The sequence below is a fragment of the Echeneis naucrates genome, chromosome 20 (assembly GCF_900963305.1).
Source record: "Echeneis naucrates chromosome 20, fEcheNa1.1, whole genome shotgun sequence".
In the NCBI taxonomy this organism is placed as follows: domain Eukaryota; kingdom Metazoa; phylum Chordata; class Actinopteri; order Carangiformes; family Echeneidae; genus Echeneis; species Echeneis naucrates.
Genome location: NC_042530.1, coordinates 7,780,164 through 7,792,589, shown reverse-complemented (window position 1 = coordinate 7,792,589; position 12,426 = coordinate 7,780,164). Strand labels below are relative to the sequence as shown.

The following is a 12,426-nucleotide window of genomic DNA, read 5'->3' as shown; positions in this document are numbered from 1 at the left end:
TGGTAAAGGATTTAGATGATCGGAGGATTGTGTCTCAGGACACGCCCATCACGCATCAAACTCTGATAATGACGTTGCATAATTCAAACGTTAACTTAAAAAAAGTCTTTGTAAGAATTGGTTGTGGTTTTTTTTTTTTTTTTGGGGGGGGGGGGTTGTGTTTGTTTGTATGTTTGTTTCTTTTCTTTCTTTCTTTTTTTTTTTTTTTTTTTTTTTTTACAAATCTGTACATAGCCTAATTTGTCGATCCACTTTCACCATCCCTATCGCTTTCGATAAATGGTACAAAGATGCTGTGACATTGACGTTTGATTTAGGTTTAATAGATCTCCTCAAAAGGATGATATGTAATCTGGATGTTCTTACAGTTTCTTACAAGATGTTTTTTTTTGTTTGCTTTATGGATAGGTGGGCATTGAGCCGGACTTATACAACATGCCCTGATCAGTGGCTGTCAGAAATTATTAATCGATTTCTGTTGACAAACCTAGAAATAAATGTAATTGCGTTACATATTTTTAAAATCCAAATCCTCTTAAAAAAACTTTCCTTAATAAAAATAGCATAGATTAATATAAATATCCAGACTGTTTATGAAATAAATCACAGTGTAATCTCACATTCTTCTTTGAGGTATTGTAAACCACATTTCTGATTAGCAATTACTTTAGTTTTAAAAGAACAAAAGCCCAAACAGATGCAAGCAGCAGCTTTCAAAGGACAAGAGAAGCTCATCTCAGATTGTTCTAGGAGAGAGAGGGAGAGAAGGGGGGGGGGGTGCATTAGTGTTAAGTAAAATGCTTCAGGTTACATCACCTCTGAATGTACAATATAGACCTGGCGCTTTATTCCAACAGGCGCTCAAGTCTCTGTCCTATTGGACCCAGCAGTGATGGGTGGACTGAATAAATAGGGAGTGAGATGCGGCTGAGGATGAGATGAGTGGAGGAAGCAGAGGAAGTAGGAGGCACAGTTCATAGCAGCTTCTCATAACTCTCTGCAGCCGGCCGTCCGACTGCCAACCGGACTCAACTTGTGCTCAGTTTCATTCAGCCTGTCTGGTGACTTTAGACAGAGCGCGTCGTCAGAGTGTCCGCTCGGTTTGATCCGCTGCAAACAGGGTGACCACAGAGGGAATCGGTCCCTGCGCGTCTTCTGCTCCTCACAGACTGACTGACTGACTGCGAACCAGGTCAAAGATGATGATCATTATTGCGGAGTTCTTCGTGGTCATTTTAAAAGTGCTCTGGGCTTTTGTGACCGCCGGGGCTAAATGGGTCGTGCGGCCCAAGGAGAAGAGCGTGGCCGGACAGGTGTGCGTGATCACCGGCGCTGGAAGCGGCCTCGGGCGGCTCTTTGCCAAGGAGTTCGCCCGGAGACGAGCGATACTGGTCTTATGGGACATAAACAGCCAAAGCAACGAGGAAACGGCGGAGATGGTGCGGCAGATTTACCATGAACTGGACACTCCCATAACCAAAGACGGTAAGTCTGCTTTTTTTTCCCCCTTCTTCTTCTTTTGCTCCAATTTTGGATGTGATCAGCTTTTACGCACGCTCAGCGAAATGGTCTGACGTCCCTCAGATGTGTTTCTTTCTGGTATCTGGAGGACACAGGGCTGTTTCTGGTCCTGTTTCAGGAGACACGTTGAATTTGTCACGTGAAATGCTTCACATGGCCAGATCCGCGGACGTGCTTGCGGCGCCTTGCAGGCGGATTTGCACAGAAACTCTCTTCTATTTTTAAAGTGTGGAAGACCAAACTATGGAGAGGCTGTTTGAAACCATCACTTAAAAAAACAAAACAAAAAAAACATCCGTCTCATTTAACTTCAATTAAATGTATTGATGATTTACTTGTTTGGTTTGTTTCTTTTCCTCTACAGGACCTGTTGGGGGGGTGGAGGAGGTGCCCCCTTTCCAGCCGCAGGTCTACACTTACGTATGTGATGTGGGGAAGCGGGAGAGTGTGTATTCTACAGCCGAGAAGGTGCGTCGGGAGGTGGGCGAGGTGGACATACTGATCAACAATGCGGGTGTCGTTTCTGGCCATCACCTCCTGGAGTGCCCCGATGAACTGATCGAGCGTACCATGGTGGTCAATTGCCACGCACACTTCTGGGTGAGTTATTAAAGATTGGCTGAAAAGAGTTAGACTCAATCACTTTGTAGATCCAGTATATTAGGTCTTATAGTATGATGGTTTGATATGTGTCTCAGTTTCCATGAGCACAGTGTTATCAGATGTGTTTACTTTGATGGCAGGTTCACAGGAATGTTTCTAGTCTGTCTTGCATGCCTATTCATAATCTTTTCCTTTTATGTGCCAAAGTCAGGAGTCAGAGAGGGGTGTTTGTGTTCCCCCAAGGATCGACAAAATATGACCATAAATAGTTGTGTTGAGTGTGCAGATTTCCGCTCCACTTGAATGAATTCTTCCAGAGGAAAGTCACGGGTTTGGCTTTCTGAGTCTTGCGTCTGCTGCTCTTTAGCAGCACCAATCAATGATGGTCCCTGTGGTATGTCAGTCCTTCATTCTCCTCTCTTTGCCACTCAGATCTGCACAAATCTGACTTCTGTGATGGAAGCAGGGGCCTCATGGGTTGGATCTGTCTCAGATCAGCTTGCCACATTTTGTTGGCAGGGGGTGAATTGTGTATCAGATTTTACTCTGGCTCTGTTCCTTGTGCTTTTTTTTTTTTTTAATATGTGTGTGTGTGTGTGTGTGTGTGTGTGTGTGAATACTTATCAGAAAAGCTATGTGGAGTTGTTGGAGTGAATATGCTGTGCTTTAGATAAGCATATGCTGCAGTGTTAAAATAGGCCAAGTGCTATCACAGCATTTTATTTTATTTTCTTTTTTTTTTTTTTTTTTTTTTTTTTTTGTATGTGTTGTGTGTGTTTTGCGGGTGTGGAAACACAATGTTGCAGCCTGCAACAGCAATTAGAAATCCAATGAGAGCAGAAACCCCACTGATAGGCTTGAGAGCTGGTTAAGTGTCAGGCCTCTGTCCTCAATCCCAAATAAACCAGTAATGAGAATTGATTGCTTCGCTTGGCTACAGCCATCCGTGTAGGATAATTGTAGGGATTTTGGCTAAATTAGTACAAACGCCTGCTGTGGAGTAAATTGTGAGGATTGGTAATGCGTCCTTTGACTAGTTACATGCCGCTGAATTGACCGTTTCATCTTTGATTGTGTTTGTCCAAATATATTAAGCAGCGAGTCAAGTGAAGCGGATGATGATCATTTTGAGACATTGGCAGAATTTTTTTTTTTTTTTTTTTTTTTTTTTTAACAGAAATGCGTTCACTGATAGCATGAAAACAGTGATTTGAAGCTCACTAATTGAGCATGAAAATCTCTTGTGTTGTCAGTGAAACACAGATGCTTCATTCAACTATTCATGTGCATCTGCTAGCCAGCTACTTTTTTTTTTTTTTTTTTTTTTGTGCATCCAGGATTTGGAGTCAGTATCCAGTGGTTGGGTGGCAGATTTGGGCTTCTTAACAGAGGTCTGAGCTCTATTCTGTGGAGAGTGTGGTTCCTTCAGGAGGGGAGGGGGAAGGGGCAGATGAAAGAAGTACTTAATGAATGGCCAATATGGAGGATGTGGTTCATTAAAGACACAAGCTTAGATGAATAGAGCTTAGACTAACAGGGACCTGTCCATTTTCCTCTTACGTAAACATTGTACAGTCACCGAGCTGCATGCAGGTGGTGTATTCCACAACACTTTGATTTCATCTTTTTTTTTTTTTTCCTTTTTTTGACCAGCTGTTTTTGAAATTGTAGTGAGTCAACAAATCCTCACAGTTTAGACCTAGTCATGCAATGTCTTTAAGTGACAGCTAAGCCATGTGTGTTGACTTGCATGCTTTCAAGATCTTTGACAGAATTCTGAGACTAAATGAATAATATGAAACAGGACTATTTTCTCCCTCTCTCTTTTTTTTTTAAACATTTAGACAGAAATTAAATTGGATCCACTCAGACCTGTTATTTCGGTTCACAGAAGTGGCCTTGCAAGTTTGCTTGCTTCACAATTCATGCTGCTGCTAAGCTTTTAATTTCCTACATTTTGAATGCTTCAGCAGTCGACATAAATAGCCTACAATGCATTCTTTTTTGTTGCCTTCATCTTTATTCAGCTTGTCCTGCGTCATCGTGACTTTGGCCATTCCAGGAGACATCAGAGAAACATTGTCAACAAGCAAAACTCAGCCTCCACCCAGCCGTAATTCCAGCCAGTAAATTAAATTTTCTCAAGAGCAACAGGACAGCAGGTTCAAAGACTCCAATATCAAAAATGCACCACGGGTTAAAAGGCGTGTAGTCAAAGCCAGATGTCCCACTGAAAATATTTATTTGGTGCGTTTTCCTTTGTTGGACAGTGTAGTGGGACTGGGGCAGTGATGGAGACACGCAGAAGAGGAAGTGTAATCATAGTATGTCTGCCAGCTTAGAATCCACACTTCAGTCCTCCTTCCACAGGCCCCTCTGGCTCCTCCCAACCTGATTTGGAGGCAGTGGGTGCAGCTGCATTGGAGTCATGGAGGCCAGCTCTGTTCATCCGGTTCTACCACACACACACACACACACACACACACACACACACACACACACACACTATGATTCAGTCCCTTGCTCCCTTGAGGTTTTTATGAGGCAGGGGGTCATCATGTTCAATTTGTCTGATGCTTTGATTAGTCCAGCTGGCAATTTGTGATATTTGAGGCTCAGTTTTAGTCATCTGGTTTGGGATGGGGAATGTGCGGTCATTTATACTCTAAGTGTCACCAGAGTTTGTTTGAGGATCACTGTGTGTCTTGTGGAATGATATTTATAAAAAAAGAAAAAAATAATCTTCAGCATCTTGAGCTGGTTATCCAACAGCTGAACACTAAGCGGTAGTTCCCCCTCTTGTGGAAATCCAGCCTCTTGCACAATGACATGAACCCGCCACACACTTGACAGTGCCGTGGCGGGAAAAGAGCAGAGGAAAGAAAAGAGGAAGGAAGGCAGTGCCATCCCATCCACAGGCGAGGCGAGAGGGTAATGGTAAGCTGCTGCTGACCCACTTTATCTGACAATTGGTTTCTTGTCTGTGGATCAGCTTGACAAGATGCCAGGCGACAGGAGCCAAGTTCCGCAGGCTGCATTCCTGCTGCAGCCAGAGAAAGGAAGCAGCCAGGCAGAAGGGTCCTACTTGACTGGTTTTATATGGGCCCCTCCTCCGGCCTCGTGCACCTGTACTCCTCCTCAGCCATGAGTTCTCCCATGTTGGGCCGCTCCCTTAACATGCACCTGTTGGACATTCATGGATGGGACTAGGGCACGACCCTCTTCTTGTTGCTCTGTTACTATACAGTGAAAATACCATTTGTTGTTAGAAACGTCTTGTTTTAGCCGATAAACGCAGATGCTTCTTCATCGGGTGACAACCACTGTCCTAACATTTTAGAGGCAGAAAAATGGCTTCACAGAACTGGTGTAACAGGTGTAACATCCAAAAAAACCTCATAGTATAGTAAAACACTTCATATAATGGATTAGACAAAGCCAGACAGACAAAACCATTCTACAGACTTAAGTAAAGATTCACAAGCCAGAGTTCAAAGCCTGAAGACACCAACTTTTTTTAAGCAAATGCTCAGCAGAAATCTGACCAAGATATAGTAGTTTTTTGGATATATTTAATTTTTAGTTTACTCACTGCATTGTATTATCGGACTATTGTATCATGTTTCCAGTAACTTGATGGCACTTCCTCTGCTTTCTAGGTAAAGTGGATGCAAGTGTCACAGTCAGCAGGGGGTTTAGTCAACTGTTGGATTAGTTCAGTGTGTAGCCACCACAATGTGACTGATCTGCATCCATCGTCCCAGATGACCACTAAACCCGACCCACTCAAATTCCACGATCTGGTATAGGATCAGACGGGCTCCTGGCCTTTCTCCCTCTCTCCCCATCGTCCTCTTGTCCTGGGAGAAGTCAGCCCAATTAAATGGCCATCTGGCCCTTCACAAAGGCCAATATTTTGTTCATATTCCTGTTGGTCAGATACTAGCACTAATACAGCCTGACACCCCAGCTGCAAGAAGCTTTGTGTGCCTTAAATGCTCCTGGGGGCACACACCAATTAGGGGGTGCAATGGGCAGGGCACATCCTCATAGGCCAAGGAGGCCCGGCTGTGTCAGCGGGTAATTTAGCGTAACAAGGGAGCGTTGAGACCCAATTACGGCAGCTCTGATGTAAGACACGAGCCCCTCGTTGCCTTCACACATTTTGTGTCTGGGAGGTCGGCGAGGGTCATACCCGCATGCCAGAGCTGCCATGAGAAGCAGAACATCACTGGAGGGTGGGAGCAGGAAAGGACGGTTGGTCACGTTTAGCGCCGTCCTCCAGCTGAAGGAATCGGCCCCCACCCCTCGATCACTTCCAGTTATTTTCAGACCACTCAGCAAAATTGTCTGGTTGAATCTGAGTGTTGGCCTCAGCTGTAGAATATTGGGCCTGATCAAGTCGTTCCGTGCTAGGAGTGGGGAAAGTTTGGCTCAGGTCAGGTATGGGCATATTTTAAGTTAATGCTTCATTTGCACGCAACTCCCTTCCTCATGCCACTGCCATTCTGGCTCGCAGAGGGCTTGTGCTCTTTCGCTGCCTCTCTTTGGGCCCCATCGTTCGATGAGTTGAACATTTTGCAGCTGCTTCAAGATTTCTGTTCTGTGAAAATGCAGATGTTTGAAGCTGAGTCAGATCAGTTATACTCTACCTGCCTATCGAACAATCTTCCATCAGAATGACGTCACCTTCCCGAACCAGCCTTCCCCTGCACAGACTTGACTTATTGCTTCCAGTTTCATTTATCTCACAAAACGAGGAGAAAGACATAAAGCCTTTCAGAGGTTCCACTAGAAGTCAGTAGGTCTGATGCAGTTAATCTCTGTGTGCAGTTTTAATGAGGCTTCTCCTCCCCTGCCAGCGGTTTCATGGCTGTACTACGTGGTACCATGCTCTCTCAGCTCTGCTCCCCTCAAGTAAATGTTTACAAAGGAGCCTGAATCATTTCTCTGGCTGGGCTTACACACTGTACCCGGCAATAAAAACGCTACCTTTCATTTATATAACCACAAAAATAATCGGAAAGTAGGAATGAAACTGTCAAACATAACAAGAAATGCTAACCCCAATTTTCCAAAGCCTGAGGTGATATTTTACAAACTCTAGGTACCATATTTTACACTACAAACTGCAACCAGCAGAGGATGAGTGTTTTTATTCATTAAAATTGGCCGTAATTAAATTTCAACATACTGTAATTATCAAACTTATCCAATAACAGTTGCGGCAGTGTTGGGAATCTCGTTATAAAATATAGTTTCCCAGAGTGTTTTGTAACCTTAGTGACATTTAAAGTGAGTGTTGTAGGCTCTATGCATTGTTTATCACTATGGTAGCACACATTGGACTTGAATAGATGTCGTTTTGCTGCTAAGAAAAGGCCTGCCGGGCGTTTGTAGGCCTCCTACAGGGAGAGTGATTGGTCAGTTCCTATCAGCGCTGTCACATGTTACACCTGCTGATTGGCTCACACTGTGTCTGGCAGTCAGGCACAATGAGGAATGTATCTGTAGGTTAATCAAGTGTAACCCACTGAATCTGCTCCTGGTGTTGCTCTTCTCTTCACCTCACTAGCTATTGTCGGACGGGCTGGTGGAACCGCTCAGGCTCTCACGTGGCACTGTGGTGAAACTCTTTCATCTCCAGCCTCATCCGCCTCAGATCGTTCTGCCGACTGCTGCTTGGGCTGGGCGTGAGGCTGCGAGGATTAGATGATGGGCTGAATTGTATTGTTGGAAGTGTTGAGTGAACGGAGGCCTATGATTGGTGTTGTCACCAACTCTTTAGAGCCAGGCCCGACGACGGGTACCAGATCTGTGTGGGAAAAGAACAGAGTGTACAGCAGCACACACACCTCATCCCTGTTTGTTCACTGACTACCTGTAGAGGGGAAACCTCCATCACTCTCCTCCCTGACTTATTCACAGCTGCCACAGAGGAGAATGACTTAAATGGTGTTTATGAATGTAAATAATACTGCACCTCCAATGTGGAGTCCCCCTCCCTACCCGCGTTTTTTTTTTTTTTTTTTTTTTTTTTGTGTGTGTTATGAATTCTCATTCAGACGCCTCTCTCTGCATCACCATGGAGAAGAGGCAGAAACAGATGGGGGAACGAGAGGGAAGCAGAGAGGATCAAAGGGCTTTGGCACAGACAAACTGCACAAGTGAACTAACCTTCCTCCTTTTTTTCCCTTTTGCCCTTCTGTCTCTTCTGTCCTTCCCCCAGACCACCAAGGCGTTTCTCCCCAAGATGCTGGAGCTGAATCATGGTCACATTGTGACGGTTGCCAGCTCTCTGGGTTTATTCAGCACAGCTGGAGTGGAGGTTAGTATCATACACAACAACACATACACATCCCATCGTTCCCACCATCAAAAACCAGTGCTGCTCTCCAAAACCATCAGCATGCCAGCTAGCACACTGAGCCGGGGGAGGTTAGGCCCCCTTTCTCTAGTTGTCCCTCCACCCGTTAAATTAAGGGACACAGATGAGCGTTGGGGAGCCTCTTATGGATTCCTCTATCTGCAGCAGTGGGGGTGTGGGGCCCCTATGGGGCTCTGGCCCTGGGGCCAGAATGAGCTGACAGCTCCCCAAGGGACAGAGACATCTTCATCACTGCTTTGTGAACAACTCGGTGCTCACTCAGTATTCAGCTCACAGCAGCTTTCATCGAATAAAAGTTTTGGTTTTTCCTTCCTATAGTTTTTTTTTTTTTTTTTTTTTAATTTATCCATATAAATTCTTCCTCAGTATAGATTCTTTTTGTTATTTAAATGCATATTAAAATATCTAGTGAAGTCATTTATCTCCATAGCCACAGCGGGTTTGGACTCGGTGGCCCTCCTAGGTTTTATTTCACTATTTCAGAGAACAGAGTTCTCATTTATCTCTGAAGCGGAGAACGGTGTCATTTTGAGCCAGTCTGTGGGGACTACTACTCCATTTGCCTTTGTTTTTATAGCTGCACGTTTGCTTTTGTTGTAAAAGCATTCATCCATAATGATTAAGTCTCCCTTCAAAGAGAGTGAGGTGTAGTCAGTTTTTGTTAACGTATTGTGCTTCCTGGAATTGCCTTGAATGGGATTTCAGACGCACGCATTAATTTCAGGGAACCAAAGCCCTCGCTTGTCATGTGGGCCCATTTGAATCTTTTTATCCTCCCCGTGTTTATCAACATGCATCTGTGTTTGCTCAAACCTTTTTTTTAAAGATTATTTCCACGGCGAACCACATCAAAACCTTCCCACCAAGCCGAGCAGTCTCCTGATGCACGGGAGAAGAATGCTAATGAAACCGTAGAGCAGCGGACGGCCTTGCTCGGGTTTTTGTGGCTGTATCATTAACAGCAAGGAGAGACCTCTGTGCCCACAGGGCATGTTTGATAATGTTCTGTGGTTCCTGGGTGCGGGCAGGGGCAGAGTTTTACAGGAGTAACCTGTTCTCTCTTTATTCCCTTTAGGATTACTGCGCCAGTAAATTCGGTGCCATCGGGTTCCACGAGTCACTGAGCCATGAGCTGAAGGCCTCAGAGAAGGATGGCATCAACATGACTCTGGTGTGCCCTTACCTGGTCGATACAGGAATGTTCAAAGGCTGCAGGATAAGGTTAGTTTCAATGCACGCCACCCACTCTAATTGTTTTTGTACATGCCATTCTTTTTTTTTTTTTTTCTTTCTCTCCTTGCACCTGGGAAGAGTTTGTCATCTGTAATTTTCACCGTATGAAATTGCCTCACAAACACCTTTTGAACTTCAAAGCAGCAGCTGACAGTTTCAGTTTTGTGAGGCTGCATTAAAAAGTCACTTGTATTGAACCGGTCAGTGCTCTGCTTAAACAAAGAGGGCGACTTTCCCTGGGGAAAGCGTCCCCCAACAGGTGCACCTGGTCTGAACCCCCCCAGCTTCTCTAATAGTGCTCACTTTGTTTGATGGCTACAGTCAGCAGGCGGCACATCCTCCAGCTTTACTCTTGACTGTGGAGCTGTTCCTCTGACTCTGGCTCTTTAAAGTTTAGCTGAAATTAAATAAATTCATCAAATGTACATTTTCAATCTGGGTCTTCTTTTTTCTGCTCCTTCAGGAAAGAGATTGAGCCTTTCCTGCCTCCGCTCAAGCCAGAGTTCTGCGTTAAACAGGCCATGAGGGCCATCCTCACTGACCAGCCCATGATTTGCACACCTCGCATCGTCTATATGGTCAACTTCATGAAAAGGTGAGCCGCTTCTTACGATCTAACAGCCTTTTTCCTGCTCTACATCCCCTTTCTTTCACGTCTTTTGCTCCATCAGCTCATAGTAAAATGCTCAGTGACTTCTGGTGACACTAATCTTATCTCTGTCTCGCCTTCGCAGCATCCTGCCCTTCGAGGCCATTGTGTGCATGTACCGGTTCCTAGGTGCCGACAAGTGCATGTACCCCTTCCTAGCTCAAAGAAAGGAGGCCATGAACAACAATGAGGCAAAGAATGGAATCTAGGGGGCGCTGTTTGTAATACGAACAGGGGCACATAAACCTGCAAGCATGAGGAAACAACCACTGAGGATGAAAATGTGGAAGAAGCAAGAATGAAAAGACTGAATCTAGACTGGTGCACTTGCATTGAGTAAATGCAAAGGTTTACCATATTGTTCCTCTGGAACAAAGAAAGCTGTGTACTACACAAAGGATTTATTTGACTTTGTCTTTTTTTTTTTTTTTTTTTAGGTTTGTTTAAAGAAACCAACATCTATATACTATGTCACTAGTTTTGAAATCATACAGAAAAGATATCCAATAATTAACTATTTACATAATGTAGTCACCAGCCTTATCTAGTGTCATTGTGGAAATATACAGTATGTTACTGTACAAACAGTAAATCTTTTTTTTTTTTTTTTTTTTTGTTTGTTTCACTTATATTTTATTTTTGTAGACATGCACTGTAATTTCAGATTTTTCTCTACACTGCCAGCATTCTGTGTAGGTTCAACACAGCCAGTCAATCTACCAACCTCTCCCACACACAGTCTCTTCAGCAGGTCAGGAAATTGGTTTGTGGCCTTTACGGCACGGATTCTAGCGTTTACTATTTAAAATAATCAAACATTTCACAATTTAATTTTTACCATATTTTCCATTTGGTAATGCGTTTCAGACGTGTCATGTTGAAAAATGAAGTCTATGCATTCCAAGTAGGACATTTAAAGTCGAGATTGTGGCTGATTTTTAAATCAAAGGCGTTTCCAGTGTAATGACACTCAACAGTGTCCCTTAACGGTCCACTTATTTCAGGTCTTTATTGACTAACCTCTCAAATGAAATGTAAATGAGGGATTCAGTGTCCTTGGTTGAACTGGCATTCAGAGTGTACTGCTTTGGGAGAAACTGAGAGGAAATACATTTTTATTTCTCTCTCATCTTTATTTTCAGGCTCTGTGGTGTTAATATTGTAAATTTATGTTTCCGATATTATTTGTTTAATAAAGAAGAAAAAATCCTGACAAAGACTGTAAATCCAGGCAAACCGCTGTCCCAACACTGATGTGTGGTTGAGTGAAATGTGTTTTCCATTTTTATTTCCAAAGTAACACTTTAATGCTCCTGTCCACTGTGTACAGTTAAAGTGAAATGTAAATGTTTAAATGTTGTGAATACCCCAATATCCCAAAATGGCTGTCTCTACAATATTTGGTTTATGAATATTTTATATACCTTTGGGATGACAAAGCGTTTTTGACTTTCAACTACATTCCAATAGGCATCATTCCTCTAGTCACAGTGATGAGCCTAAATTCTCTACCTCTTAATTTTTGCCTTTTTTTTTTGACAGTATGACATAAGCCTTTTTTTTTTTTTTTTTTTTTTTCTTTTTTCTGAAGACTGCTCCATAACCGAGCAAATGTGGTTCCAATGTTTAGTGTCTCTACCTAACTTAAATTAATAAAGTGATTTAGATTATTACATGGTGTCATCTGACTGATTTTAAAGAAAAAGAAGCGAGAGGGGAAAACCATTGCGCAGCAAACCCTAAATTTAGAGCTAAAATGAAACCGTTACTCAACAGAAACATGCCTGCTGTACATCTAATACTGTGACTCACTGCAGTGAGTGACAGAAAAGAGGATCTTCTGCAATCCTGACGGTCATCTTGGAAACAATTCTCATTGTTGAAAGAACACCCACCCAGCTCTTTCTTCTTTTAACCACTACTCTAGTCACTAGTATCATATCGGTCTTCCCATATTGTATCACACATGAGTCAGGCAACCTTTAGATATGGGTGTTGGCTAAAGAGGGCAAGAGCCATTCGCCTTTGTAAG

At 43.4% G+C, this 12,426-nt stretch overlaps 1 protein-coding gene across 1 annotated transcript; it reads left to right on the top strand.

Annotated features, from left to right (window-relative positions):
• The first annotated feature begins 950 nt into the window (after positions 1–950).
• On the top strand, positions 951–11,943 carry rdh10a (retinol dehydrogenase 10a). The gene is made up of 6 exons (XM_029528743.1): positions 951–1,485; positions 1,886–2,121; positions 8,354–8,452; positions 9,588–9,733; positions 10,209–10,340; positions 10,480–11,943. Exons 1-6 carry the CDS (start codon positions 1,200–1,202, stop codon positions 10,601–10,603), a joined length of 1,023 nt encoding a protein of 340 aa, XP_029384603.1. The 5' UTR covers positions 951–1,199; the 3' UTR covers positions 10,604–11,943.
• The last annotated feature ends 483 nt before the right edge of the window (positions 11,944–12,426 follow it).